Source organism: Anser brachyrhynchus (assembly GCF_964034855.1).
Source record: "Anser brachyrhynchus genome assembly, chromosome: 5".
Lineage (NCBI taxonomy): Eukaryota > Metazoa > Chordata > Aves > Anseriformes > Anatidae > Anser > Anser brachyrhynchus.
The window spans coordinates 59,867,867-59,895,451 of record NC_137699.1 but is presented as its reverse complement, the minus strand read 5'-3'; the positions used below and the strand labels follow the sequence as shown (position 1 = coordinate 59,895,451).

The window sequence follows — 27,585 nt, the reverse complement described above, 5'->3', positions numbered from 1 at the left end:
CTGCAATAGTCAGGGCTAATCTCGAGATGTAGGCCAGCCTTGAAATGGGCCCACCTGGTGCCATGGACGTTGTGTTTCCTCCAAGTGTTTCTTTTATTTACAGTAACAATTGTTCTGTGGCTTTATTCGCCTCGATCCCAGTACAGAAATGGTGCAATGTGATTTCCTCGTGCGGCCACCGCTGCTGTAGAGGCTTTAGCGTCACCATTTCCTGTTGACTCAAATGCTCTTTCTTACTTTGCTAACGTCAAGACGAGATAGTAAATCAGGGAAAACTTCTGAGCAATGCAAAACAGAAAACAGTTGTGAGGATTGCAGCACTGAGCCCTGGCAAAGACACTCCAGCTTTCTCCTCCTCCTAATTCCCACTGAGAAGTCCCCAAAAAAAGGGGGCTCACGACTCCACCTGGCAATTGAGGGTGTACCCGAGGGAGGAGCTGTAGTGTACCAACGCAAATCAGAGCTAACCTGAGCCTCCTCTCACTCGTGTTCGTAGCACCTGGCCTCAGGAAAGGCAGGGAGAGTCAAACCCTCAAGTATCTGAACTATCTGCTATTTTAAGGTTTCCCTTTCCTGGCCCCTTTTTAAGCTATTTATCCGCTCTTATTCTGTGTGCTGCAAATTGACTCCCCCCCCCCCCCCCCCCTAAAATACCACTGTTTATTTTACTTATCAACAATTCCTGGAAGAGTGTTTGGTCTGTGCAGTTTGGCAAGCTGATGACCTCGTTTAAGAGTGGAAATGTCAGACCGTGCTTGGTTCCTAGATCCTGGTCCCAAAAGGATGCTCATTAGTGCTGAGCTTTCTAATACTTGTTGCCAGGTATGTAGGAGGCCAATGCACTAATGCTGTGTTATGGACAAGTTGTAATACCCATCCTGCTCTTCTCTTCAGTAAGTACAAGGGGTTTCTGAGTGTTAGAAAACTGTGTAGACGATTAGCTGGACTTTAAAAAAGTAAAAATAAAAATTTGGGTAATGAAAAGTCCTGCTAGGCCTAAATGGGAGAGCTCCAGTAATTAAATAATCCGTATTTACGTTTGACTTGTGCAATGAGACCATGGGCGGAGGAGAAGTACCTATCGCACTTGTGAGTACCGTGTAACACAGGCAAAGGTACTCAGGTTTGCAGTTAGTCTGAAGCAAGAGCTCTTTGTACCAAAAAGCTGTTAATTCCAATGTCAGTCGTATATAAATTTCGTGATAGACTGTTTCTGTGCTCGCCTGGAGGCCTGAGAAAGAAGCACCTTCCTTTAAGCACTGCAGTACATACAAGTATGTCCAGAAGTCTGAGATAGGCCCTGGAGTTTCGCCAGCACCAGAGCAGCAGGACTTGTATGTTTTGAGAGATGAAGGGTTAACTTTGTTTCCCTGAAGCTTACCTTTAAGGAGAGAGTAGAAAATGTATGTTCCTAACTGTATGCGTGTTTATACAAGAATATATCTTACTTACATAAATACACGCGCACATACCTTGTCAGGGTGCTGGTAAGTTAAATTGCTTCCTGTAGAAGACCTGGCAAGAGGGATTTTTTTTTTTATTTTATTTTTTTTTAAGTGTGGGCTTGAAAAGACGCCTGAGCAAGCTGAGCTAGGTAAGCACGTGGCGTGTGGAGTGATCAGCGTGGAAGGAGGCGGGAAGGAATAACAAGGAGATGTAAAAGCTGGCCCAACTGGCAGGGCAGAGGCGATAGCTGCGCTGCAGCTGGAGGAGGGCTTGCAGAGCAGGCAGGCACAGCAGGGCCGGATTCAGCTTTCCCAACTGCAGCAAAGATGTGGCAGTACAAATCTGATGCGGGCCGGACACCCAAGGTCGCCGGTGCCTCTGCACAGCTTGTGCTGCTCTCGCTAGACGGCTGCCACGGACCAGCCAGCCCGGGTGTTTCGGCTGCTCTAAGATAGGAGCAGGGTGAAACAATGAAGCACTGTTGTCTGCAGGGACTGGAAGCGGCGCGTAGCGCGTGGCCTTGGTGCCGCACGCAGCTGCATTGTTCGCCCGCTGGGAACCACCTACCTGAGCTCTGCTGCTTCTGGAAGGAGCCCAAAGAGCTGTTCGTCTGAGCCCAGGACGGTGACGAGAAACGAGCTGTCCTCTTCTGGCACGAGCAGTTCGCTCTCCTGCTCGTGTATGGAGAGGGTCGAAAGGATTCCTGGCTGCTTTTTTTTTTTTTCCCCTTCTGTGTGCATCCCGGGACGTTAATTCCAGTAGTCGTTGCAAGCTGGCTGCCTGCCAGCAAGAGGAGACTGACAACGCTTATCCTCTTAAATTTAGAGAGGGTTTAAAACTAGCTTGTAGGTGATTAATGTCAGGCCTGGGAAGGGGCTGGAGGGGCAAGAAGGGCAAATTGTAGCATTAAAAGGCTGGCTGATCTCGAGTGAATCCTATGCCTCTTCTCCAGCCGGCTTGTTCCTGTTACTCAGAGTAAAACTGAAACGGTCGATGCTGAATGTCCTGAAACAAGTACTAGGGGAAATTTTAAAAGGGTCTGAAACACTTCTGGGCTTTACTTTTGTGACAAATGGTTGTGTAACCATTCTCTCACGGCTAAGTGGGCACCCCTTTGGCACACTGAGCCTGCACCCAGACTGTCGAACGCTCAGAGTTTAAGCAAGCGTCTCCCTATCTGGAGACTTTTGCAAAAACCAGAAGAAAGCGAAGAAAGAAACCTCAGAGACCAGCAGCTGTGGTTAATGAGCTGAACATTATTGAACCAGTTGCTTTTCTGCCCGGTAGAGACTTCGCCTTATACTTTGTCCTTATCAGTTCCTTCATCGCACAAAGATCTGGAGGTTAATCAGAGCTGCCAGGAAAGCCAAAACGTGAAGGCCCAAAAGGCAGCTGCCGTGCAAGTGCATGGCAGGAAATCTGTCTCTGTAAGACAACGCACATTCCCTAGAAATAGCGTCGGGGTGCCCCAGAGACAGGGCTGTTGTTGCTGTTCCACAGCTCTTGTGCTGTCGTGGTGAAGCTGCAGCCTGGTTACGGACAGGGTATTATGAAACGTTTCCCCCCGAAAGCTGCAACGTTTAGTAGGGAGTAAATGTCTTTTTTTACAGTTTTCTCTTCTGACTGCTCAGCTCAGAAAGCGCTGCTGAAGGGGTATCACACGCTGCTGGATTCACGTTAAACAGTTAAACAAACCCTCCAGAAGCCAGTTAGTGATGAGCATGCAACTACTGATATGCCCAATCCACATGTAAACATCTGCCATTTCTGGGGGTAAAAGTTCGGGAGGTGGAGGGAGGTGGCAAGGGGGTATAAACAGATCTTCCTGGTATTGGCTTAATCTTTCCTGAAAAAATGAAGATTTTTTTTCCCCCAACATCTCATGGGTACTTAATCTGTCTTTTTTTGGGAGATAATACTTAGAAAATTGTAAGCCTGACAGAGGATGTGATTAATGCTCTTCATATCTGTTGTGTTTGCGTGTGTTGAAGGATCGCCTGTTCTTTGTGATGGAGTTCGTAAATGGCGGGGACTTGATGTTCCACATTCAGAAGTCGCGTCGCTTCGACGAAGATCGGGCCCGGTTCTATGCAGCAGAAATTATTTCAGCCCTTATGTTTCTCCATGAAAGAGGCATCATTTATCGGTGAGCTCTGCTTTCATTCGTTCTCTTTGTCTGAACCCCACGGCTGGGATGATGGCTTGAGTTTTCTGCTTGAGTAAATAACTGTCACTTGCTGCCCACCAGGAACAAGTTGTCAGCTGGGATAACGCTACCTCCGCTTTCCCACTGCACAATATCTGAGGTGCACCCAGCTTCCAGGAAGGAGTGAAACTTCTGGCTGCCCTGTGTCTGCAGGGAGGGTATTCCTATGACGTGTGCAGACACGTAGAAAACGACGCTTCCCTTCCGAGGCACGGGATGTTTGTGTTGGTGTCGGTTCACATCGCTCTGCAGCCTTGGCTGCTCATCAGCCCAGAACTGCCCCTGCTCTGCCCTGCCAGGTGCCTGTGTTCAGCATGGGTCTGCCTGGCTGCAGGGTGTTAGCTGCTGAGCGACAGGAGCCTCCCCCGTGCTGCTCCGGGCCTGTGCTGCTGCTGTGGGGCACGTATCAAACTGATGACAAAGGGGCAGGCGTTCAGAGAAACCTTCCTAGATTTTCTGGGAGGTAAATACAAGCCGCTGTTGCCTTTGCTGCTATATGGCTTGTTATTTAAAGGCTAATCGGTGCTGGTTATGCCCAAGTGTGTTTGTTTCCCTGTATTAGCTATGGGACTATGCTTAAATCGTATTTATTCAACATACCTATCCAATGCCATTCAGCTCAGTTACTAATTGTCTTTTCGTTCCTGCCATGATCCAACAGCAGGTTTTCCTTCCTATCCACGTCCATGTTTGGCATCTTTGTGTTTGCACCAGGCTCAGAGCACCATTACCCCACATCTCAAGGCTGTTCTCAGGAAATGTTTTCCCGTACGTAGCTCCCTGCTTTTGTCCTCCCCCTGTACCCAGGAGGGCAGTTTGGATGTATTTTTTCCTTTCTGCATTGCCAAACACCAAGGCATGGACCAGCCAGCGTGGATCAGCCAGCCTGTCTGCCCTTCCTGAGCAAGATGACCAGCATCTTTTGTGTAAGGCAGAGGCAGAGCGAGACCTGTTCTGGAGTGGCACAGGACCCTAGAGCAAGGAGATGCCTGTTCTGAGACAGTCTACTTAAAGAAAACGGTTTCTTTCTGACATGCATCGTATAATGCCCCTGGCATCCTCTTGCCCAGAACATTGGAAGGAGGAGCAGTCAGTTGTTTTATTTGGATACTGCTACCTGGGTTTTGTCAGCAAAGCAGGCATATTTGGGGATGGGCTGCTGTGACCCTGCCCAGTCCTACTTGTGGCACGCAGCACGGAGCAGAATAACGTCACCTCTGTTTTCAGTGCGTGGGTACAGTTGTGCAGCAGGACCCGCATCTGGTCCAGGGTGGGAGCAGTTCCAGTGCAAGTCAGTCTCTGTATCAGGCTGTGGGTTGGGCCAAATGCCATTTGATCTGGGGCTTTGCACAGTTGAGCCCAGGTGATGCTGTTCTGTGTTTAGCAGGGTGTTTTCCCATATCGATTAAACCCGTGCAGACAGAATAGCTGAGGGCTAAACTGGTGAAAGGGCCAGGGGTGGTGCGGAGGGCGATCTCCTATCTGATGGTGAGATTGAGATAAATCAAGGAACTGCAACTTCTCTTTCTCTTCCTAGCTTGAGTTCCATAAGGAACAGATGGTCAGGTGAAGATAGAGAATATCACATTATTTTTAAAGTATGAAACCATGTGATATATGTGGCACAGTAAAATAGAGGAGTATCACTGTAATATTCTCCAGGTCCTGAGAGTATGAAAACTACCAGTGATGTATATCCCATACGTATTGAGCTTCTAAAGCACAGTGTTTGTCTGCGCAGAATAGCAAATCTACTGATTCTACAGCTGGATTTCAGTCCGATTCTTCCCTCGTGAATAATGCCAGCTGCTGAAGAGAGACCCTGCCAGATAATTACGCAAATGACATTATCCTCAAACTAGTGACATCCAGTAGTTATTGTCAATCATTCAACAGCAAAACTGTGCCTGCACATAATGTAATGCCACTTCGCTTCCAGCTTTTCCTGTACCCTTCAGCCCGCTGCCTGTCACAGGGCAGGAGTAATCGATCCCTCTGGGTTTTGGCACTCTTCAAGCGCTGCTGTAATTCGTGATGGAAACTGGAGGAGTAATTGAAAAGCTGCTTGAACAACTGCATGGGCTTTGATCTTGGTAGGAGACTGGTTGAGCTGTGGAGTCAGGTCAGTTCAGCTGCAGTGGGTAGATGTAGCGGGTGAGGGTTTTGTTCATGTTTTATTTATTTATTTATTTATTTTTAATCACCAGGGAGACTCCATTCTGGAGGGTGTAAGGGGAGAGAGCTGCTGGTCGTAGCTGCGTTAAGCTGAGGTTGCTTATGTTGGGTCACAAACGCCAGGCTTTGGAGAGGTGTGTGAAAGTGGGCACCAGGAGGGAGCCTGCGGATGGGAGGGAAATACTTGCAAGGGAATCATTGCATTCGTGTAAGAGGGTTTGATGAATTAATTGTTAGAATATTGAGTGCTTTCATAGGAAGCTGGGAGGAGTGGGGGGAGACACCACAAAAAACCTGACCAGGAGGTGTTGTGCCAGAAGCTGTTCAATGAGCCTCTGCTGGATTCCCGGGGTCAGTGGAGTAAGTCACTAGCCTAGAAATACCCTGTGTCATATGTTTTTCTTCTGGGCTGGCCTTTCATATAACAATCCTGTATATCCCCACCCCCCACCCCTCCAAGATTAAGCAATTCAGGAGACAGCCTGCATTTACCAACACAATGACTGTTCTCCTGGTACGTCAAGCTTTTGCAACACGTACTGCCAAAAGCCGGGTCTTCTCTCCTTTGAAAAGCCAGAGAAGCCTGGGAGAGAGCACTCAAAGTTCATCAAGAAGTAGCTGAGTTGTGTCACTTTGGGCTGTGGTGGCAATGCTGGTAACAAAGAACATTGGGTGTTTGCTGAGTCCTTCTCCAGCCGCATGTTCCTGATCTGAAATATCTATAGCACGGTATTTCTGTATTTTTGCTACTGTGAGGCCATGCCCATGGAATGGGGTTCCTTGGGCAGATGGTGTTGGTTGGATGTGACTTTCTAACATTGCGGTCAGTCCTGGTGCTGGACTGGTGCTCTTACAGGCTGATTTCACGTTGCAATTGATGTAATTTTCAGTGGTCGCCCTTCACTTCAGTGAAAGTCTGCTTTTTGCTACTAAGCCTTGCCCAGAAAAGAAGTCCTATAAATGTGTGAGCGCATATTTATGTTTGGTTTTATTTTTTTTTTAGGGAGCTTTTAGTTTCACAGTGTGTTGGTTTTTTTTCTTCTCATTTCCAGCACTGCAAAAGAGAGATGGCTTTCTGGCCTTAACGAGGAAACATTTCTGGCTTGCCCTAAGCTGAGGTTTAGCTGTCATCTCAGCAGTGCCTATTTATAGTTGCTTCCTGAAAAAAAAAACGTTGACAAGTGTAGTGTGGTTCCATATCCTATCATAGAAGGAACAAAGCTAGAATGAAAGCAGACATGAAAATGAGCTTTTCAATGTACCAAATCATGGCATACTCTACACCCCTAACCATAGAAGGGTAGGACAAGGACATACTTAGGATCAGCTCACGACGTACGCTGCCAGGAAAAGGTTAGGTGCTAATCAGAGCTATTGTAGATAAAATCTTTGCTCGCAGGGCACTCTTCTTGCACGGCTTCTTTCATTAAGGATGCTTCTAAAGGAAAACAGCGTGCTGGGCCCTCTTGCAGGTTGGTAGGTTTGTTTGTGAATTTTATGTAAAGCTTCTATGACCTATTTTTCTTGAGGCAGCTCTTTCCCGACTTTCACTTTTCAGTTCAGCAGTTCCCAGGCTGTGGGAAGCATATTTTGGCTTCTGTGCATGCCAGGAACAAAACAAAACAGCATTCACAGCTGAGCAGTATGAGACTGCACGGTGGCTTACACGGAGCAAATGAGCTGCTCCACTTGCAGTCTCTAAAAACAAAGAGATAGTAAATAATCATGAGGCTTTATAATTTTCCTTCCAGGTAGCAGTATGTAAGAACGGCTGATCTGCCCTACTGCCCGCCAGTTCAAACCTTGTGTAGGGTGGTGTACAGCTTTGTTGGTGGCTATGTCCCCTTGCCAAGGTCACCTAGAAGGTGTCCCTGAATAATGGCATCACACCTGCATACTGAAGGCAAACGTAAATGTTTTCTTAAACTGGGTTGTCTTGAGGGGGGAAGGGGTAGGGGTTTGCCCTGCAGGCATTTGAGGTTTCAGAAAGGTAGCAGCCTTTTTACAGCAACATAGAGCAATCAACCCAAGCTGCTGGCATGGTCTTGGTTTTTATGGTGAACTTTCTGCCTCTGCAAGTGTATCTCCTGAAGGGTGATGAAACAGTTGCTTTTTGGAATGTCTCTGCTATAGGTGGAAGTGACAGAGGAGATGGTGATGTACCTGAACTAGCCTTGGGTCAGCAGTTACCTGGAAGCAGAAGCAGTGTCACACGTGCACCCTGCACATCAGGGCTGGTTTTGCCAGTGGTTGGATAGCAAAGCTGGCCCAGCTCACCTCTCAGCACAGCACAATGGCAGGTAAATCTTTAAGGGTACAGGCAGTGTGGCTGCTTAAAAGCCAGAAGCACTAAAAGGCTGGGCTAGAAAGCTTGGGAAAGGACTGCTTTTTTGGATGAAAAACCTTTCAATTCTGAGGGCTTGTGCTAGTTAGCTTATTCCATTGCCATTATGTCTGTCTGATTTCTGTTGCGGGTGGCCTATCTAGAGATCCTTGGGGTCTGCTTGTGCTCTGTCAGGCCTCTGAGTGTGGGATGGTGTGCGTGGAGTCCCTGTGCTCCGATGTGGCACCAGGCTCTGAGATAAAGGCAGCAAAGCATTAAGTAGGTCCTGTGACTTGACTGTGTTTAATAGCACGCACAGTCCCTTTGGAAGGCAAAAGGTAATTATGCAGTTACCCAAATAAGAACGTGGTCTTGTCTTGGAGCTGAACGCTAGCTCTTGGGGAAAGTATGATAGGTTCATTAATGGCAAGTGTTTACTTTCTTGTGTGTTATCCGCAAGCATCGCCTTCCTGTGTGCGGTGCTCTTTACAACAGGGAAAAGCTCCTCCTCCTCTGAGATCTGCAGGGATTGCTGGATGCCAGCCAGGTGTCTGAAATCATCACCTTCCTTAGCGCAGGAGGCCCGTCAGGTCTGCAGCTGTATGTCTCATGACTGTTGGCTTTTATAGGCAATGAGGTTTTTTGCAACAGGTTAATTCACTGCCAATTCAAACAGCGAGCCTGTGACATTTGGAGGAAGGTTTACATAAGCCTTTTAAGGAGACCAGTTTTGCTGGAAAGACTCTTATTAACTGAAACAACACTAAAGTTTCTTTCAGCAAAATCAATTAAAAATTACATGCTGAAAACAGAAGCTGAATGCCTTTCCTAATTACACAGAGCCACTGCTAACAGAGCAGCTCTTATGAGCGTGCTGTTTGCTTTTTCCATGGGTCGAGACATTGTAGACATAGGATCCCTCATGTTCTCTCTCTGTTTCTTTTTTTTGCAACTGGCGATTTTGTTTATTCTCATCTCACGTTGCCCTTTTTCACATCTGGGGTGAGATCTGGTTTCTCCTGAAGTCAGGAGGCTTTCCCCAGGGATGTAACTTGGCAGTTGGGCTGGGGCTGCCGCTGATACCAGCAGTGCCCTGCAAGGCAAACCGACGGGCTGGGAGGCTGGCTGGGGGTTCCTGCTGCTTTGCTTAGCTGCTGTGCAGGGCTTTGCTTTCTTAGCAAGTCAAGGTAAATCTTTGTTGCATGAGGTATTTTAAAGCTGGTAACTCTTCTGAAAACTATTGGGTGAATACGCTACGCTAGCTGCACCTGGAAGCAGTCTTTTTGTGTTTGATGCCTCCCTCCTCCCCACGCTGGTTTGGGATAATCTCAGCTGTGGGGTCTTGTCCCTGTTGCTTTGAGACCTCGATGGGATCCTGGATTTGGTGCTTTCCTGAATCGGGGCCAGGAGGACTGGAGTAGATACATGGAAGCAGGACCAAAAAAAAAAAAAAAAAAAGGAGGGGGGGATCTACACGAGAGTAGCAGAAAGAATGAAATATAAGCTGATTTTATGGTGAACAAGTGAAGCAAATCGGCTAAAAGCTGCAAATTGGCACAGACTAGCATACCAGCAGCCTAGTCCCTACAGCAACTGCTTAGTGTAGAAGAGAAATTTTCATGCTGGAGTCCCTGAAAGTGCTTCATTCAGCTTTAGAGAATATAAAGGAATGTCTCTCAGGGTGGGGAGGGTGGTAATGTCTGCAGCTATCTTATGTGAGAGTCAACAGCTCTGTAGGTTGGTTTGTGCTTATAGGGGGTACATCCACTACATAATTTCTCACTAACATGTGGCTGTTGCATGCGTGCAAGCTGAGCTCTCGGATGCACCGTTTAAAGTGTTGTTTCTCTGCACTTGATCAAATGGAAAGGGCAGAGACAAAAAGCAGCCTTTCACGTTTCCATGTCATGTTTAATCAGTCACTGTGCTGGACGGTTCAGTCCTGATTTACAGTTATGCTTACGAAGAGCAGTCCTGTTTTGAGATCCACATATCAGATCTCTGTGCCCCATTGACTCCACTGTATATAGTCTGTGAACTTTAATGCAACTTTCCACATGACTAAGGACCGCTGAATAGCCTACAGAACTTTTTGGCTCTGCTAGTGTCTACTTTTTCCTTTATGCTTATTTAAAGGGATTGATTTGAAACCTGCAAACCCTGCACATGATGAGTTTGTATAAATCACTAAAAACAGAGCTCGAAGGGGCCTCAAGAGTTTGTCTGGTTCATCCAGCTGCCTCAGGGCTGGATAACCTCTACCTAAACGCCTGGCCCTGGTGCTTCTACTCTTGTTCTCCTTTGGTGTAGGTTTACTTTTGTGTGTAATAACTTCGTGCTGCGCTCTTACAGACATGGACTCTCACTTACCGAGTGCTTGATATGAGAGCTTGGTGTTTCTTGGTAACTCTGGTACCAGCAAAAATAAGCAATATTGCTCATCTGTGGCAGGGGTAAGCAATTAGGCGTGAATTGTATTCTGGTATTTCTGGTGACTACTGCATCCTTATGAAGGCGTTTCACAATTAGAAAGCTTACAGATACAATACAAGTAATCGCTGTGCATAATGAGTTCTTAAATGAAGAAGCCCAGAATTAGACTCAGATTTTTAGGTCCCAGAGTACTTGGAAATATTTAGGTTCAAACTTCTGAAAATAAGAAATGATCTTATCTACAAATACTGCTTTTCTTGCATTCTCTATTCCTGTTTGAAGGAGTGAAGGGCATGAGAAGGAGAAAAAGTAAAAGTAAAAATATTTTAATTTTAAGAAGTCATGTAAAATTTATTTTTTAAAGCTACCCCGAAATATTATGGCTACCTTTTTTTATCCAGAACTGCTCACCTGACTTTTAATTTGTTCCCTGATACCAAGGGCACTCAGGCTAATAATTTTAAGCACCCAATTTAGAAAACTTTTGCTCTGAGATCTCCAGAACCGCCCAGCATTAATCCAGTCATTTTGTTGATCTTTGTACCCACCTGCATCCTAGAAATAACATTGAATCGAGGAAGCTTTCAGCGTTAATGTCAGAGAATATGACCCATGAGTTAGCATTCGGGAGGCTGATATTTATAGCTGAGGAAAAGGTCCCTGTCAACCTTAATAAATGTTCTGTACAATGTTTTTGAAACAAAGATTATGCCAACAAAATGCTGTTGCATCTGCTCCCTCTGACTTGCTGAAATGGAAGATTTCTTGCAACATGACATGTTGCAGTGGGTGAAGCTGCGAGAGATGTGAGAGTGACAATGAGAAAATCGGTGTTGTTGACATACTTGGCCTGCAGCAACTGCCATCGCTTTCCAGGCAGAATTTGACTTATTCTCGATCTGTGACAAGATCAGCTGCTGACGTTTCCTTGGTCAGTAATCCCAATGCCTAGATTTTGTTGTTTGTGCCGGTGAGCATGTAGATACGCCATTTTTATGCAAACAGGGATTTTGTAAAGTCACCCAGCAGCTTTTATTATCAGTGGAGCAATTGAGTCATCTTGCCTTTAAATTCTAGTTCAAAGTCATCAGCTGTCTGTAATGAGTACATAAATAAAATAGAAATAATTATGGTAGAAAATTTCATCATTATATTGTAGCACTGCAGTAATTGCTGTCAGTTTTGCGTTCTGAATTTCTGTGGAAGAAAATCCTAAAATTTTTACTTTTATTCCAGAAAAAAAAAAATATGAAAATTTCCAACTGTAAAGTAACTCTACAAACTGGAAACTTCAGGTGCTGAGCAGCTCTGCTTCCTTCGCAGTGTTTATCCATCACCGTAGCCTGAGCTTCCCTAAGCCCCCCAAGAAGCAGCAGTAGGCAATATCACTGTGTGGTGGTTGTCAGATGGAGTTGTCAGCCTGGCCTTGCCGTGGAACAAGGAGCTCATCTCGTGTCCGTGGTGCCCTGGGCACAACAGCGAGCACGGCTTTGCATCTGCCCTCTTCATGCCAGGGGGTTGTAGCTAGCTGCTGGCACAGGCCGGGATGCAAATTGCAAAGCTTGTTCCCATGGAGCAAGGGGAAAGCATTGCTCATCATTTGGCCTCTGAGTCATAACACCTTTGCTGTTAATGGGATTGAGATCCTCCCGTTTATGAGGCTGTGCCTAAAGGCACAATTTAGTCTCGGAATTGTATTACCCAATTATTATTCCACTAAAGCTAGTGGAGATATTCCAGCTGACAACAATGGGAACAGGAGCAAGCCTTCAAGTCTCAACTATATACATATATACTGTATACAAAGTGTGATACATTCATAACCGCAGAGATACACCACTCTCTGAACTGATTTCTTCTGAATCAATTAAAGTTTCAGAAGCGTGATTTATTATTAACAGCTCGAGCAGCTTTCACAAATCTCTCGGCAGCACAGGAATAGTAGAGAAGTGCTCCTGAATCGGGAAGATTATTTACAGCTAGGAGAGTTTATTTTCTAGCTATATCTCAAATCCAGGAGTACTGTCGTGCCAAAGTTCATCGAATTGGGATGCGAACGTTCGCATCTGAACCACCAGAGCAGCGAGGGAACATGGGACACTGCGAGGTGTCCCGGCTCCTGGATCCGTGCCGTTTGGGGGCAGGCAGCAGCGTCGTGGTGCCTTGTTGAAGTGGGTCGTGGCTTCGTGTGTTGTGGAGGACACCGAGGGGGGCTGGAGGAGAGGGTGGGTGGGAAAGCAGGGAAAGCAGCCCGGGGAAATTGTCACGTGTAAATCCCTGCGGTAAAAGGGGCGGTAGGAAGCCGTTCCTTCAAACTTGATCATCTTTCAGACAAGGCCGAGTGTGATGGCGCTGTGCAGCCGCAGCACATTTCAGCAGGCAGGCTCTGTGGGACACGTGTCGGAGGCTGAGCCAGTGCGTGGCATTTAGCAAGCGGGCTTCAGGTTTTCTCCTCCCCTCTCTGGATCTGGTTACGTTCCTTTTGACATTTACCTGAGTAGGAAAACGTAATAAGCACCAAGCAAGGTCCTGTATCCTCGTTGACTTGTGCCTAAAAGCCGAATGATTGTGCTTTGTATTTCAGTTTGTCAGTATCTCAGGAATTCTTAGGTGGTTATCAATGTTTTGGGGATTTTAACACAATCATATCAATTTAGTTTAGTCATTGCCTGCATGTTCTCTTAAATTTTTCCTCTTGCTTTATAACCGTTCTTCCTAGCTGGAGCTTGCCATTTCAGTATTTCTTGTGTCACTGGTTCAAAGCCCGGTGCCCAAGCAGCAGCATTACAGCCAGGCTTTCTGCATTCAGCCTCTGCTGTGCAAAGGGAGCAAAGATCTTGGCAGTGGGCTACCGCTTCCTGCGTCTCTGCCCAGCCTCGACATAAACGAGAAAGCCGAGGAGCTGCTGTGCCTCTGGCCAGCTGGCCATGCTCCCAAACGGGCAGCCCACCCGCCGCGGAGGTCGGAGCTCTGCCTGGCTGCTCTGCCCCAGCACCAGCGACCTGGGGCTGCTCCTGCTGGTTCTGCTCTGCGGGGACTCGTCGGGGCCAGGGAGGAACCCACAGGAGGGCTGCAGCTCTCCGTCTCCCTTGTGCTGCTCGGGAGACAGCGAGCCAGCAACTCTGGCTCTGGCTGTTCCCACTTGAAGCAGCAAGGTTTGTCCAAAAACACCGGGGAAGAGGAAACGGCCTCCGTATCCGTATTCATCGCGGGCCGAGCAGAACGGGGGCTGAATGCCGCGATTTGTTTGAGGGACGAATTGATCACGCGGACAGAGCCAGCAGCGGATGGCTTTACGGCGTGTGGCCCAGCTCTCCTTTGTGTCCTTCCTTCCACACCTTGCTCTGAAGGGCCCGAAGCGGAGCGGCTGGTTTTGCTTCAAGGCAGCCTCACGCCTCGAGCTGCAGGGTTAATGGCGGTGCTGTGGTGGCCGACTGATGGCAGCCGGTCTGCTGGTGGCAGGGTTGGGACGTGATCAGTGTAACTCACAGCTGATCTCACCAGCTGTTCGGAAAAGGCCTTTATAGCACCGTATCTGCTAAATAGATAGCTTTTATCTGTGAATGAGCCACTTGAAACACATTTTCCTGTCAGTTCTCAGGAAGGAGATACTTACCTGTGCTTCTTGGTGGAAATCGTGATGTTTTGGATAGGAGTCAAAGCAAAGTGGGACTGGCTTTTGAACCTCTGAAGACACAAAATATCTGCAGTTTGAGTGGGCAAAGGTCTGATTCATGAGTGGAAAGTCTCAGCGTTTTTTCCCCTTGCACTCTTTTAATCTCGTGAAATCGCTCAGCTCACTGATAGCCCAAATTGGTGACTAACCTGACAGCAGTAGCCCCAGAGAGAAGAGAGAGATTTTGTGCGATATAAATAATGGAAAGCTGTCTTGAAGCCTGCCCTATTTACTGCACCTCAGCCTTCCCACTCACAGCAGCCTTCAGAGTGCTTCAGGACGGGTGGCATCCCCCAGGCCACTGGGCAGTCAGGTGAGGCTCCTGCTGGAGCTCTTTGGGGCTGCTTCCCAGCACCAGCTGGTGGCACATCTTGAGTGACCTGACCCCCACAGGTCGGGAGGCACCCTTTTTTTTTTGGCCTGTAGTGGTAGGGCCGCTCACGGTATCAGCCAAGTGAGTGGCTGTGTCCCAGGTGCTGTTACATAAGGAAGAACTTCAGCATTCATTGTGTGTCTTGGCCCTAGCGTTAATTCTGTCACTCTGGGCACCAGACGTAGTCTCAGAAGTTTCAGCGTGGCTTCTGCAAACCAAAAAACAGCAACAAAACAAAAAAAATACCCACACTTTATTTTGCAGCCAGTAGGTTCCAGTGCTTTCTCCTGGAGCATCCCCTTTTTTGGGACATTTTCCCTTTGTTTCCCTGCTGCTGAGAAGGGACAGCAGCTTTTCTGCAGAAGTTGCTGAGCACAGCTAACGCAATAAAATATTGGAGCTGCTCAAGTCTGGCAGCTCCAGTCAGACCGATGGAAAAGGCAAACTTAAATGTTTCACTTTGCTCTCGGCCACCTTCCTCGGTCCGATGGTCCGGAGGAGGGATGGCCAGGCAAATGGGGCACACAGCTGGCCGTAGAGGCTGTCCGTGGCAGAAGCGTGTGCTGAGCGAGAAGAGAGGTCGGTGTAGATCATGTTCCCACCCTAATAGCTTCCCCCCCCCCCCCATCCTCGTGCAACTGAAGTCATTAATGCTCGTTAAGCCAGGATGGAAACAAACCCAAACAACAACAGTCTACAAAATAATTTGGTCTCTCCAGACAGTTTTTTGTTTTTTGTTTTTTTTTTTTTCCCTCCAGTGAAGCAATTAGTCTCCTGTCGTCCCCTTTTTAGCCACGCTGAAAACAATGGGCTGGACAATAGCGATTCCCCTGGCAGGGCAGCCACCCGATCCGCCTCAGTTATGGGAAAGGTGAGCCGCCTTTCCTCGCGTCTGTTTCCTTGCGTCTGTCTGTTGGGAGGAATCCCTGGAGAAATTCCTCACCTCTCCGTCTGCCTCCGAAAGCCCTGTTTTTGCGCAGCCCCTCCTGGTGAGTCACAGCCCTGGGTATAGATAGGTCGCTTTTCCTCTCAGCCCACTGCAGGGTTAACCCTTCTGTGGTTCATGTGCGTATATAAGCCAGCCCACTCGCCGGCTGATGATGTGGATTGTGGGTGCTGGAAAATCGTGAAGTAATCTGTGGTTTGTACCAATGACAAGCCAATACAGCACTCGCGCGGCGGAGAGGGGGGAGATTTTTCCAGTCTTGCTCATCTGTGTGGTACTTGATTCTAGGAACAGCTCACCCCGTGCGCTGGGACAGCGCTGCGGAGTAGGAGAATACGTGAGATGATTAAATGCTTTGGAATTCGGCAAAAAGCAGGGCATGTGATGGAGAGCACAGGGGCCAGCTGAAGTCCTGTGGCAGCACCACGAGCCTTGGCACAGCTTTGCCAGGGCGATCTGGGAAGCCTCTTGGTTCCCCTAACAGCTTGTGACATGAGTAAAGTGAAACGCTGTCCTCTGCCCACGGTGAGGGCTGCTGCAGTGCCATGCTCTTGCTGCTGGGGTTGGTTGTAGCATGTGGAGAGGCACTGAATGCCCACGCTGTTGCTGCACCTTTACCAGCCCAGCACCCCAAAATCACCGATAGGACAGAGCAGGGAAGGACAGGTGTGGGTAGGAAGGTACCACGGCCATGCTGCTGGAGAAGAGGCCAGAGCAAGGCGGCTTACATCGCCGTGAAGAGGAACCTGGCTGTCCTTCGCTTATAAAAAGCAACCCCGCTGCTACCTCAGCAGCTGGCCAGTGCTAAACCTTTAACACACTCCTTCAAAGATGCGGGAAGAGGCTGAGCCCGGATCCATGTTCTGTCTCATTTCTGCACATGGAGTAGCAGCCACAGGCTTGCTAGTCAGGTGCCAGAAAAAGCTCCAGCTGCCCAGGGCAATCAAGGGCAATGAGGAGCTCTGCTGGGCTGGCTGCTGGTTTTAACAGCAAGCCACCGCATGCTTGAGCAATGCGTCACTGGGGCTGGAGCTCGGCGTCTGTGGCATGAAGGAGCGGTGCGGGCAGCAGAGCCATCGGGCTGCGGAGCACTTCGCCTTGAGGTAGAAAGAGGAGATGGAGAAGTGCTCAGTGAAGAAATCTGACCCACAGCCTCATCTTTGGATGTGCAGCAGAAAGCGGTTTCGCCCAGTCCCCGAAGCTTGGGTTAGCTCCGTGGCAGAGCCTGCTGCGTTCAGACCGCACACTGCGTGTCGGCTGCACCCACTCTTTGTCTTGGCAGAGCTGCGCTGGGAGCATGCTTTGGTTTCTGGGGGGGAATGAAAGGCTGATGATAAGGGTTTTCTTGTTGGGCGTTCTCTGCTTTGAGTCACTCCAGCCGTGATGCAGGCTGCCAGGGGTGCCAGGAGTGAGTGCGAGCGCTCGGTCAGGGGGCAGAGCACCAAATGCCTGAGGGCTGAGCTCCAGGTAGCAGGGATGGCTGTGGAGACAGGAATGCGTGTGGAAATGCAGAGATTCAAAACAAGTAATAAAAAAAAAAAAAAAACCATGGCATGGGCTGAAGAGGAAGCAAGCTGGGTTTGCGTTCATATCACTGTGGTGCTTCTCAAGTCACCGCAGGGACAATGCGGGGTGGGAAGTGAAAGTAGGCATGCGTTTAAAAGCTGATTCCCAATGCGCAGGGATGTAATCTTGATGTGAAAGTAGCTGCTGGGTCATGGTGTGGTTGCTTTCCTGTTGTGGTCTAGCACAAAGTAGGCTGCAGCGCCGTCCCCGCCATCCCCACCCAGTGTTCTCTGCTCTCGCCACCCTACCGTGGAATCATTTCTCATGCAAAATGATGAAGAGGTTTGCAAACCATTTGTAAAGTAAAGTGCTGTGAAGTCTGCCTGAGAACAGAAATGGGAGACAGATAAACCACGTGTGTGTAGCGTCCCCAAAGTGCAGAGAGGACGCAGGTCACCTCTTGCTCCTTGTCTGCCTAGCCCATCTAGAACAGTGCCAGGAATTCATCAGCTTTAATGTAGCTTTTGTGGTTGATGCATTTCAGCATGTAAAAATCAAAATAATTCACTTTTTGGTCCTTTCTCTCAGGACGGTAGAGAGTGATTCTGCTTCCCCTGAGCTTCTGTGGTCTTCCATTAGTCCTCAATCAATTATTTACTGATGGGGAGAAGATCTGAAAACGGCAGCCCCATCTGAGAGTAGTGGTACTTGACTGTGTAGGTGGGTCTGGTGTACTTGGTGATTGAATCCCCTGGGATTGTCAATAACATTAAGAATCACTTTCCTGCCACAAAATAAAAATATACCCTTGTAGGTGGAATGTGCTAAGCTTTGATGAGGACATGAGCTAAAAAACAATGCACTTCAGATGTCACTTGGGTGTTTGTACCTTTAGCAAGCACAGACAAAGGGTTCTTTGAAAAACTTCGTGCCTTCAGGTTGGCTGACTTTGGTGTTGTGATAGAAAATGTGCATTGTTGTGCAGTTCTGTCCTGTATAAACATGGGACGTTCAGATACAAGATCGTTAATTCTAATGACTTTCGATTTGGTGTGGTGTCGTCACAACTCTCAGCAAAGATTTCTCTCTGTTTTGCCTGTTGCTTCTTGCCTCCCTAGATTAAAAATAAGGTCAGTGAGGATTCATGGTGTCTTCTTCCAGTAGAAAGGGATTTATAATCAAAAACCATAACCATGTAGTAAAGGATAGTGTGAAAAAGAGGGACCTGACAGTTTCAGATCTTCCCCAATTAAAACAGTAAAACCTGAGGGTCCTGAGGTCTGTGGTGCTGGCCTGCAAAAGGGTGAGTTAAGAAGAGTTGTCACAGGTACCTTTCAGTAAGCAAGGTGTCCTGGTCCTGGAAAGAAGAGCGAGCACACAGAGTCAGACTGTGAACTGGCTCTGAATCAGCCGACTGAAAGGCACACGGGCAACATCCCCAAATTTCCAACATAGCTAGAGCTCGCTGCCCGCCGAAGTTAGTCATTATTCCCATTCCTGTCCTGAAAGTGCCCCTTGTGCTTCCTTTATGCAAACTTCCCAGTCTCCTTCCTGGAGTTGGTACTCTGTGTGTTGGATTATGAAAGGAGAGGGGCTCAGAGACAGGGTTTATTTTTCACTTTCTGATTCATTTGTTTCGCGTCTTACGGGAACGGGGAGTTGGCAGTCTTCCCTGCACGGTAACCGTGTCAGCTGAGCATTGACTCCTGCTCGAAGTTCCTTCTGCTTTGCTTGCAATCGGGCAGCAAGCTAAGGCACCTAATTTGGTAACTTAAATGGCCTTGCCAGCCGGTGAGTCAAATTTTAGAGGGGCTGAACTGCCTTGGGAAAGCTTCCCTGTCCCTGCGCGAACTGGAGAGGGAGCCCCGACCGAAGAGACTCGTGGGCAAAGGAACTGATGGGATGGCACAGGCCGGCGTTGTTCGTGGGTGGCTTTGGGTCTGGTTGCTGCCAGCAAGGCATTCGGGGTGGCACATGAGATGCAGTCTGTCCCTCTCATCCCGGTGCAAAGCTGGGAGGAGTCCCCAGAAGCGGGAGTGGGATTGCAGGGAGCCCGGCATGCCCAGCCAGGAATCGCACCCGGCTCTGCCCTGCTTATCCAGGATCCTTGGGCTTTGCAGAGCCTGGAGTGAATCACCTGTAATGAGGGAACAGCAGCAGTAATCCACATGAAATGAGAACCTAAATCGTGGGATAATGACCCATTTGCTAGGCTCTTGCAAAGACTTCTTCCATCTGATTTCACTGCTGCTATTTAAGCGATTGTTGTGGCGAGAAGCGGAGAGATCAGAGCAGTCAGGAAAGCACTTAGTGTGCCCACGGGTTTGCCGGAGTCTTAGAAAAAAAATAACCAATGATATCAGGGATGGTCTCAGTTCTTAAAATACAACAAACATCTCAAGACAGCATCTCCTAGGACTATGTTTAAAATTTGTTCCAATGGGGGCTAGACAGTACCCCCTCCGGCACAGTCCGTGCGTTTTATGCCCACAATGTATCACTAGCACTGACACTGCTCTTTCATCGTGTGCATAAAAATTCTGTGTGGATGGTGAGATTTTCAAAATCATCCATTCTGGCCCAGAAAAATGATTCTTTGAAAGTTAACAGTAAATTTGGCAGTGGAAATCCGGAGACCAGAGCAAAGTGCTTTTAAAAAATCCCATCTGAAAATACAGAATACTTTTGCCTTCAGCATTGTTCAGTCAATTATAGAAAGGAGATTAGTGCCTATAGCTTTAGCTTTATAAATCTGGATCTGTAATTCAGAGCCTTAATAAGGTTAAGTAATTTTTTTTTTCTCTCCTAAGGGCTTAATCCAAAATCAACCAAACCCGACAGAATATCTTCTGCCGATTTCCCTGGATTCGGGATGAGGGTCAGAGTGGAGTGAATCCTAGCCGTTTATATGAATATGGAGAAGCCTGACTAGACATACAGGTTCAGTTCAGGAGTGTCTTCTTCCCCACAAAGCCCTGCTGGCATTACAAATACTAGTACAGGTTTGTTTGCTGCCCGAGCTGTTGCCAGAGGCAGTCTGCACACATGATCATGATGGATGGTGCCACTTTTTTTTTTTTTTTCCTTTAGGTATTTCCTTGAGTGAAATGTCCCTCCTCAGAGGCTGAGTGTGGGGAGGGTAGATTTCACGAGCAGCTGTGAGATTAGCAAGGAGAGCTCAGGAGAGTCGCTTTGGTTTGAGCTACCGTCTAATTCCCCCAGGGCAGGCTTAGTGGCAGACGGTGGCGAAATGGGGACGTGTGGCTGTGCTGCTGGAAAGAGGAGCCTCTTGAGCAACGTGGTCCTGCTCTGATCCTGCTGGGACAGGGCCTTAGGGCAGCTCTAGGGTGGGCTGTGGGCCGCTGGTGACGGTTAATCGTGTTGGATAACTCTTCCACTCCATCTTGAAGCACTGAGACCACATTGTACTGTGGGCACAGGCCTGATTTCATTTTAATTTCTGTATCAGGCTTTGAATCGATGTTGCTCTATTTTTGTCAAGGTGACATAACAGGCTTATGCTTTTTAATCTCTCTTGGCACCACCCGTCATAAGTCCACATCTTATTCTTGTTCACGCATTTGGGTCTCAGGCCTGTTGTACACCTCCTCTGAAGACCTCAGGCAAAGGGACTCACAGAAAGAAGGGTTGTGTTTTGGATTTTTTTTTTTTCTCTTTCCCTCTTCTTTTGGCAAGGATAAAATAGCAGCTCTGTTGGGAGCAACTCAGCAAATGATGGTTTCTGGGCCAGCAAATTCCAGTGTTGCTGCCCAGTGGGACCGAGGAGTCTATCACAGGACTAGGCAGTCAGCCTGGCAGCTCATCCGGAGAGGGTGTGCGCGGCGTGCATACCAAGGCTGGACACGAAGCCTTTCTCTGTCCACCTCTCTCCTTCCTGCACCAACTGGGAGGACGTTTGCTCTGGGATTCTGGGAAATACCTCGAGTGTAACTCCTTTTTCCTGACAAGAATACCACATAAAAGTGCGGCGAATAATGCATATATTGTATATATGTATATATATTTAAAAAAAAAAGAAGTATGCGCACACATGTGGACATATAAATATATATGGATTGCGCCATCTTTGGGATTACTCCAACGTAGCAATCTCCAGCGCGTCTGTGTTTCAGCAGTAATGACCCCTGCTCTCTGCTGCCCCATTTCACAAGAATGTCCTTCTGTCCTTGTAAAGCTGCCTTTGGAGACTGTCATTAGCTCTCTGCCAGCTGCCGTGGATACGGTAAAGGGGAAGCTCCCAGAGGTGTGCCCGACCCTGGAGGGACTCGCAGCACCTGTGGGGTCCCCCTGGATCTGTGCCCCTCGGGTTCGGACCCACCAACGTGATGGGAGCTTTGTGGTTACACATTGTGGTGCGCCGAGGCTTTTTGTAGTCTGTGCCTGTAGCTTTAGCCTACCACTCTAATTTAACTGGAGGATGAATCACGCCCGTTCATCTCAATAGCAATGAAATCATGTCAGTAATTGTGTTAGCTTCCACAGACACTTTGCTGAAGTGCCCGGAGGGAGGGGAGGTGGGACTGCTGATGTTTCAAACCATCGGAGAGGCCCTGGATCCCGAGCTGTGCCAGCTGCTCTGCCCTAAGAGAAGCCAGCCCCTTGGGCACGAGCAGCAGCCCGGGAAGGGACCGGCCACGGGAAGCGGCTCGTGGAGGGACCCCGCCAGCAGGAAGGGGTCAGGCAGAGAGGGAGCCTGGAGCGCCGGTCCCAGCCTGTCTCCGCCAAACCCCAAATGGCGCTGCCCTAACCTGGGCAGGTGGCTTGCAGGAACTTGTCCTTACGCTTGGAGGGCTGCTTGACTTTGAGATTAAAACATAATAATAGAGCTCCTGGATGCAGGTGCTTGCCAATCAGGGTTTAGGCTGAAGCCCAAGCGGCTGAGCAAGAGTGCGTTTTAAAGCTTAATCGGTCTTCTCCTGGGGAGTGCATAAGGCTGATACAGAGTGCCTTTGGACATGCAGGTGGGCACAGATACAGGGGGCCGTGAGGATCTCCTTGTCCTGCCTGAGTTCAAACACCCACCTTGCCCTCCAGAATGGCCCTTGGTTGTGCTTTGGCTTCAGTTTTAAGAGGTCGCTCACACGTCCTGGCTTTGTGTCTGACCCCGACAGGAGTGCGTGTTGCATCACCGTGTGCCAGCCTGGTGTCTGCGAGAGAGGTGGAGCCTGCTGCGGAGGCCGGGTGGCCGTAATCCATCACGCGTTTCTCCCGATGCGCAGGGCAGAGCGTTTCAAAAGGTGTTTGTGCTGTGTGCCAGGGTAGGTGGGTTAGGTGAGGCAGAGAAAGGGCACGGGGCTCTGATGTGCTCTGCTGCATTCCCCCTCTGCAGTGTTCCTTGGGGTTGGTGGAAGCGTCGTGGTGGGCTGAGGGTGTAAAATCCCCAGGAATGGGGCTGGGCCCCTGGCTGGAGAAGTGCTCAGGTGCTGAGATGTTTATGGGATCGACCTTCCCCGTGGGCCTCTGCTCCCTCCTGGCCGCACAAAGCAGCCAACAAGGACAAGCGGCTGTTAGCTGTTACGTGGCCTAGCAGGGAGTGATAATTTTCAGAGTTTCACACACTTGTACCGCTTACACTGGGTCTGAATGTTACTCTTGTGTCATTATGTCATATTTCTGCTTTTACTTTGTTCCTGAGAAATGCAGAAGTTCAGTTTGGAGCCGCTGTGGCTATATTTAAGGCCACTAAACGGCTGAGTGTGGTCAGCTTTTGAAAATAACTTCTGGTTGTTAGGACAGCGGAGAAGGGCACCTTGCTGTGTTTCATTCCTACTTTCTGGTAATTATGAATTTATTTAAATATACCGGGAGAGATCTTCCCTTCATTGCTGTCCCATGACATCGCACTGCAAGTTGCGGTACGCCTGCTGTGGTCAGCCTGTCTGTGTGCACACCGGCAGTCTGAAAGAGTTTGCCACTGCAACTCAGAAGTTGGTTGGAAACCAAATGGAACATTTTCTGTAGCCACAAGAACGTTTTTTTTTTTTAAGAAAACTAGAAGTTGAATTTACATTTTGCAATCCCTGAGCTGTATTTTGGTTTACCCCATGCAGTACCTGGACGGATGAAGCATGCAGCTCCGCCATCCTCTTCCTCATTTAATTGTAAAGCTGAGGCTGGGAGAGATCAGGATTGAATCCCCCAGGGGTCTAGGGACTGTGTTGTGAAGCTGTGGGTGCATAAAGTAAGGCTTACTGTACTGGCATGTCAGCCCCATGGCTGCACTCTGGTTAGATGTTGTACAACGGCACAGCGTGGTACCTTCAGGTCTTCTTTCGGTTCTGGGCTCTCTGTAAGCACAGTGAGCTTCTTGGAGTTACGGTGATTTTCCCCTTTAAAGAACCACAGGAGCTGAACTGGAACAAGCCTCCAAGGCTGAAAGGGAGCAAAAGCTCTTCCTTTTTTTTCAGCAACAAACCTCAGGCTTTCAAGCTGTCATCCCAAGTTCGGTGCAGCTTGATCTTTTTCTGATCTCTGCTTTGTGGCTTCCTTTTTCAAAGGCTGGTAACCTGGTTTTTCATTTGTGATTTCATATTTCTCCCTACCCTACAGATGTGGCAGCAGCTAAACAAATATCAGCAGCTCAGACTGGGTTTTTATGTCTTAGCTCTGGTAGAATATATTGCAAGTATCTTTAGCCAGTATTTTCTACTACCTGCTGACACTCAGCTATACCAGTGCTTAGGAAATTGGCTTCCTTAATGAATTTCTGGTTATATATATGAATTTCTGGTTATGGAAATTAACTTGATCCTAAAAATAAATAATGCCTGGTTGTTATTAGAAGAATGTGGGAGATGTGAACCATCTTCTGTGAAGGAAATTTTAAGCATCAGCAAGTTCTCTAAAACCTAAGACACATGAGATTGGAAATTAATTTCCAAAATTCCTTAATTCCCTTCCCAGCCTTAGATTCCTATTCTGAAACCAGTGGAAATGGCATTGTGAAACAATTATTTTCTTTGAGTTTGGCTGTTGAGCCCCCAAAATTTAGAGTGGGAAGGAAGGAAGGAAGAATAGAAAAGAGGGAAGAAAGGAAGAAAGTTGTTTCGGTTGGGCCCAAAATAGTTGTTAGGACTTATTAAAATTATTTTTTTTTCCAAGAGAATGCTGGTTTCAAGTAAAATAAAATATTACATTTTTAGTGTTATGTTTGTATGCAAAGGAAAATTAGAACGCTGTTAGCTTCTCATGGTTGTTTAGAGACCTCCTCCTGCTCCCCTCGTGCAATGGAAGTGTTGGTTTAAGTGTGTTGTCCACAGCATTTGGAGCAGGGCCTCCGTCTTGAGAATTCTTCCTCTTAGTTAAGTATCTTAACAACTGTGCTATTCTGCGAGCTAAATGTCTTTCATTCTCCTCTGCTGAAGTTGTTTCATTTTACAGAAAATAATTACAATTTCACTGGAGCAGCAGGAGCTGGAAACGTGTATTGCTCTGGCTTCCAGAGCAGGCAGTAGAAACACGTTTTTCTCCACCACGATGGAGATTTCAGTATTTCTACAAAGTAAAATGACTTCAACAGAAGAGATGGAGAAAAATCAAAATCTTCTCCCTGCTTGCAAAAGGGGTTTGAATGCACATTTGCTCACTCTGAAGGTGTTTCCAAAGGGCTATCTAAATGACCTTGCATGCTGAAGAATAAATAATCAAAATGTTCGCATTCAGAAATGCCAAAACTAAATCATTTGGCTAATTCCAGGTTTGGGTATTTTATTTTAATCGTATATGTACAATATAAGTATGTATGCATATTTTCACATTTGACTGCACCGTTATATTAGTTGCAGCTACATTTGTGGCTAGTTGCTGCTTCTCTGTATCTGCATCTTTTGTGACTAAAGTATTTGCCTTGAGATGGGATCACCAAGCTTTTACAAGCTTTAATCTGGGCTTTGGGATTACCAAACCTAGAAGAACCTTGACATGAGCAGTTCAAACTGGAAGCCATTTTCTGCTGCCCCCACTCCTGCAGAAAAGATCCTTACTACATGGTAAAACAGGGTGGTGAAGCCAAAAGAGGGGAAAAAAATACAAAGCCTCATCCTTTAAAATATATTTCTATGTCATAAGTGAGGTAGTTTGAGCAGAGCAAGTGGCAGGTACTTGTATAACACCTATTAACTGGCAAAACTCTCTGGTGAAGGGGAATCATATTTGACGTGCTTCAGAAAGGACTGGATCATCTGCAATTGTAATTTCACTTTTTTACGGATGTCAGACTCGAGTGGCAGACGTATAAAGAACACCTCTTCCAGCAAGTGACGCTTAGGCAGATCGTTTTGTCATTTCTTCTGGGTCTAGAATAAAACGATGCCGTTAAGCCGATGTGCCGTAACTGCGTGCGAGGACAAAGCTGCCTTTCTGAGTTGGGATGAAGTCTGTTTTCCAAGGGAAGTTTGCCAGCAACAGGCTTAAGGCAGAGTCTCATCAGGACCTTAGAAATGCAGCCCTCAGAAAACCTTTCTGCTGTTATTGCTTCATCGAGCTGCTAAAAATATTGAATGGAAAATGCAAGTATTAAGGAAATGAGGTAGATCTGGGCTTTGTGAGCTGGATGGCTTCCAGTTTCATCAGCTTCCCGGAATCCTTGCTGCTCAAATGAAGAGCTCCTTGTAAATCTTCAAAACCTGTCAGTGTTTTTCCTCTCATGTGACGGGCCTGGCTCATGTGGTGGGACACACGGGGAGCCCCGTCAACGTAAAGCAGCGAGCACCGAGCGTCTGACTGCTGGAATTGCTCGGTGCAAATGCTGCACGCCGTGTGTGAGCTCTCCCAGAGAAAGCTTTAGGCTGGGCCTGGGGTAGCCGGAGGGAGCTGCCTGCTGCCATGCTGGCCCACGAGGCCTGCGCCAGCGGGACCTGTGGGGCCTTCTTCTGTGGGCCCGGCAAGGCGACTTTGGTCGTGGGAGGTCCTCTTCTGAAGTGAAACACACGTAGCGTGAGCAAGTGAGAGGAGATCAGTGGCTTGTTACCGCTTATGTGAAAATAGAAAATGCAAGGTTTAGGTTTCACGTTTCTGGAAAGAAGCCGGGAGAAGCCAATAGCCCAACTGCAGGAGGAGACAACAGGCGTTCTTAATGGATTTAACATGCAACGCGGAGCGGCCAAAGGGCTGGGGGTTTGCCTCGTGTGGTTAAAACTCTACTAGCTCAGCGAGAGGCAGACAGTTGAAATTTAATGGCAATTACATCCATAGAGCCTCTCTGGGAGGATGCAGCAAGCGCTGAGCGCTCGTGCACCTGCAGAAGCTCCTGTGTAATGAGGGCAGTGCGTTACAGAGCCGGCAGGGACTGCAGGCTTCCTGCAGCACGTCCTGCGGGGCAGAAGCTGCCAAGTGGCAGAGCATTCAGGAATCTGGTCCGCAGAGCAGGCCCCGTGTTGCCGCAGCATCTTGCCTGTGCTCCTCAGGCTCCGTGTGCGGGACAGCAACCTGCTTATTCAGTGCAGGTACGTGACTGCGTTTCTGCTGGCTCAGACGTACTGAAGGCGTATTTTGAGGTGTTCCCAAAGCACGCCAGGACATGGCGGGTGTTCTGGGGAGTGGGGGGAAAGTTTGGAAGGGGGATCTCCAAGCAAGTTCACCAAAATTCCCCTTCCAGTCACATGTTTAGGTGCACCCTCCCCCAGAAGTCAGACCTGCCCAGCACTGAAAAGGCGCTTGCTGTGCATTTAAAAGCAAGCCAAGAATAAACTGCGCGTTTTAACCACATCACTGCAGATTCCTGGAAACAAGGCCTGCCTTTATGCTCGGAGGGCTTCCCTGCTCTGCCAGTAACCACAAGGAAGAGCAACAGGAGCTTTGACTGTGAACCGCTGTTGAAGGCATACTGTCATGGACGAGCATGTACAATACCTCTCATTGTGCTCACCTAATCCTTAACAAGACAAGCCTTTGCCCACACAGCTTAACAGCCATTTTTAATTCTGAGAAGGGGAAAAATAAGTATCTTCTGCTGGGCATCCCACCCAGAGCAAACACTGCAGCGTAAGACAACTGTGGGCACTGTCCTAGACCTCCAAATTTCGCTGGCCACCAGTTAGCCAGCCTTCTGGGATAGGCAGCATCCTTCCAGAGGGGTTTTTACTGGCATCTGTGCTGTGTTAAAAGCTGGAGAGAGAGGATGTTGTGTGATCTTACGATTAAGATCCTGAGCTGGAATTCAGGAAGCTGGTGTTCAGTCCTGGCTCTGGTGAACATGGGCAAATTCTTAACCTCCAACCCCCACTTTTCTATCCATTCAAAAGAAGCTAATAATACTTTTTTCTTATCTCCTTAGGGCAGGATGTGGCTTTAATTGTCTAGCACAATGTGGCACTGATCTTTCCACTGTAACAGTGAAGTTGCAAGAGAGCTTGTCTCAAGCTCCAGAGAGGCTTCTGGTGGTGGTGTGGGCTGTAGAAATGCTAATGCAAGACAGAGCAATCAACCACCTGATTGCCACTTCAGGATCATAGACAGAGGATGAGCAGGATCAGGCTGGATT

At 48.0% G+C, this 27,585-nt stretch overlaps 1 protein-coding gene across 1 annotated transcript in view; it reads left to right on the top strand.

Moving 5' to 3' along the window:
• The window catches only part of PRKCH (protein kinase C eta), a 115,569-nt gene that overhangs the window by 66,997 nt on the left and 20,987 nt on the right, over positions 1 to 27,585 (top strand). The window contains exon 10 of the mRNA XM_080592840.1: positions 3,438 to 3,592. Within this exon, the coding sequence (XP_080448966.1) occupies positions 3,438 to 3,592 (155 nt within the window). The remainder of the gene's footprint in view (positions 1 to 3,437; positions 3,593 to 27,585) is intronic.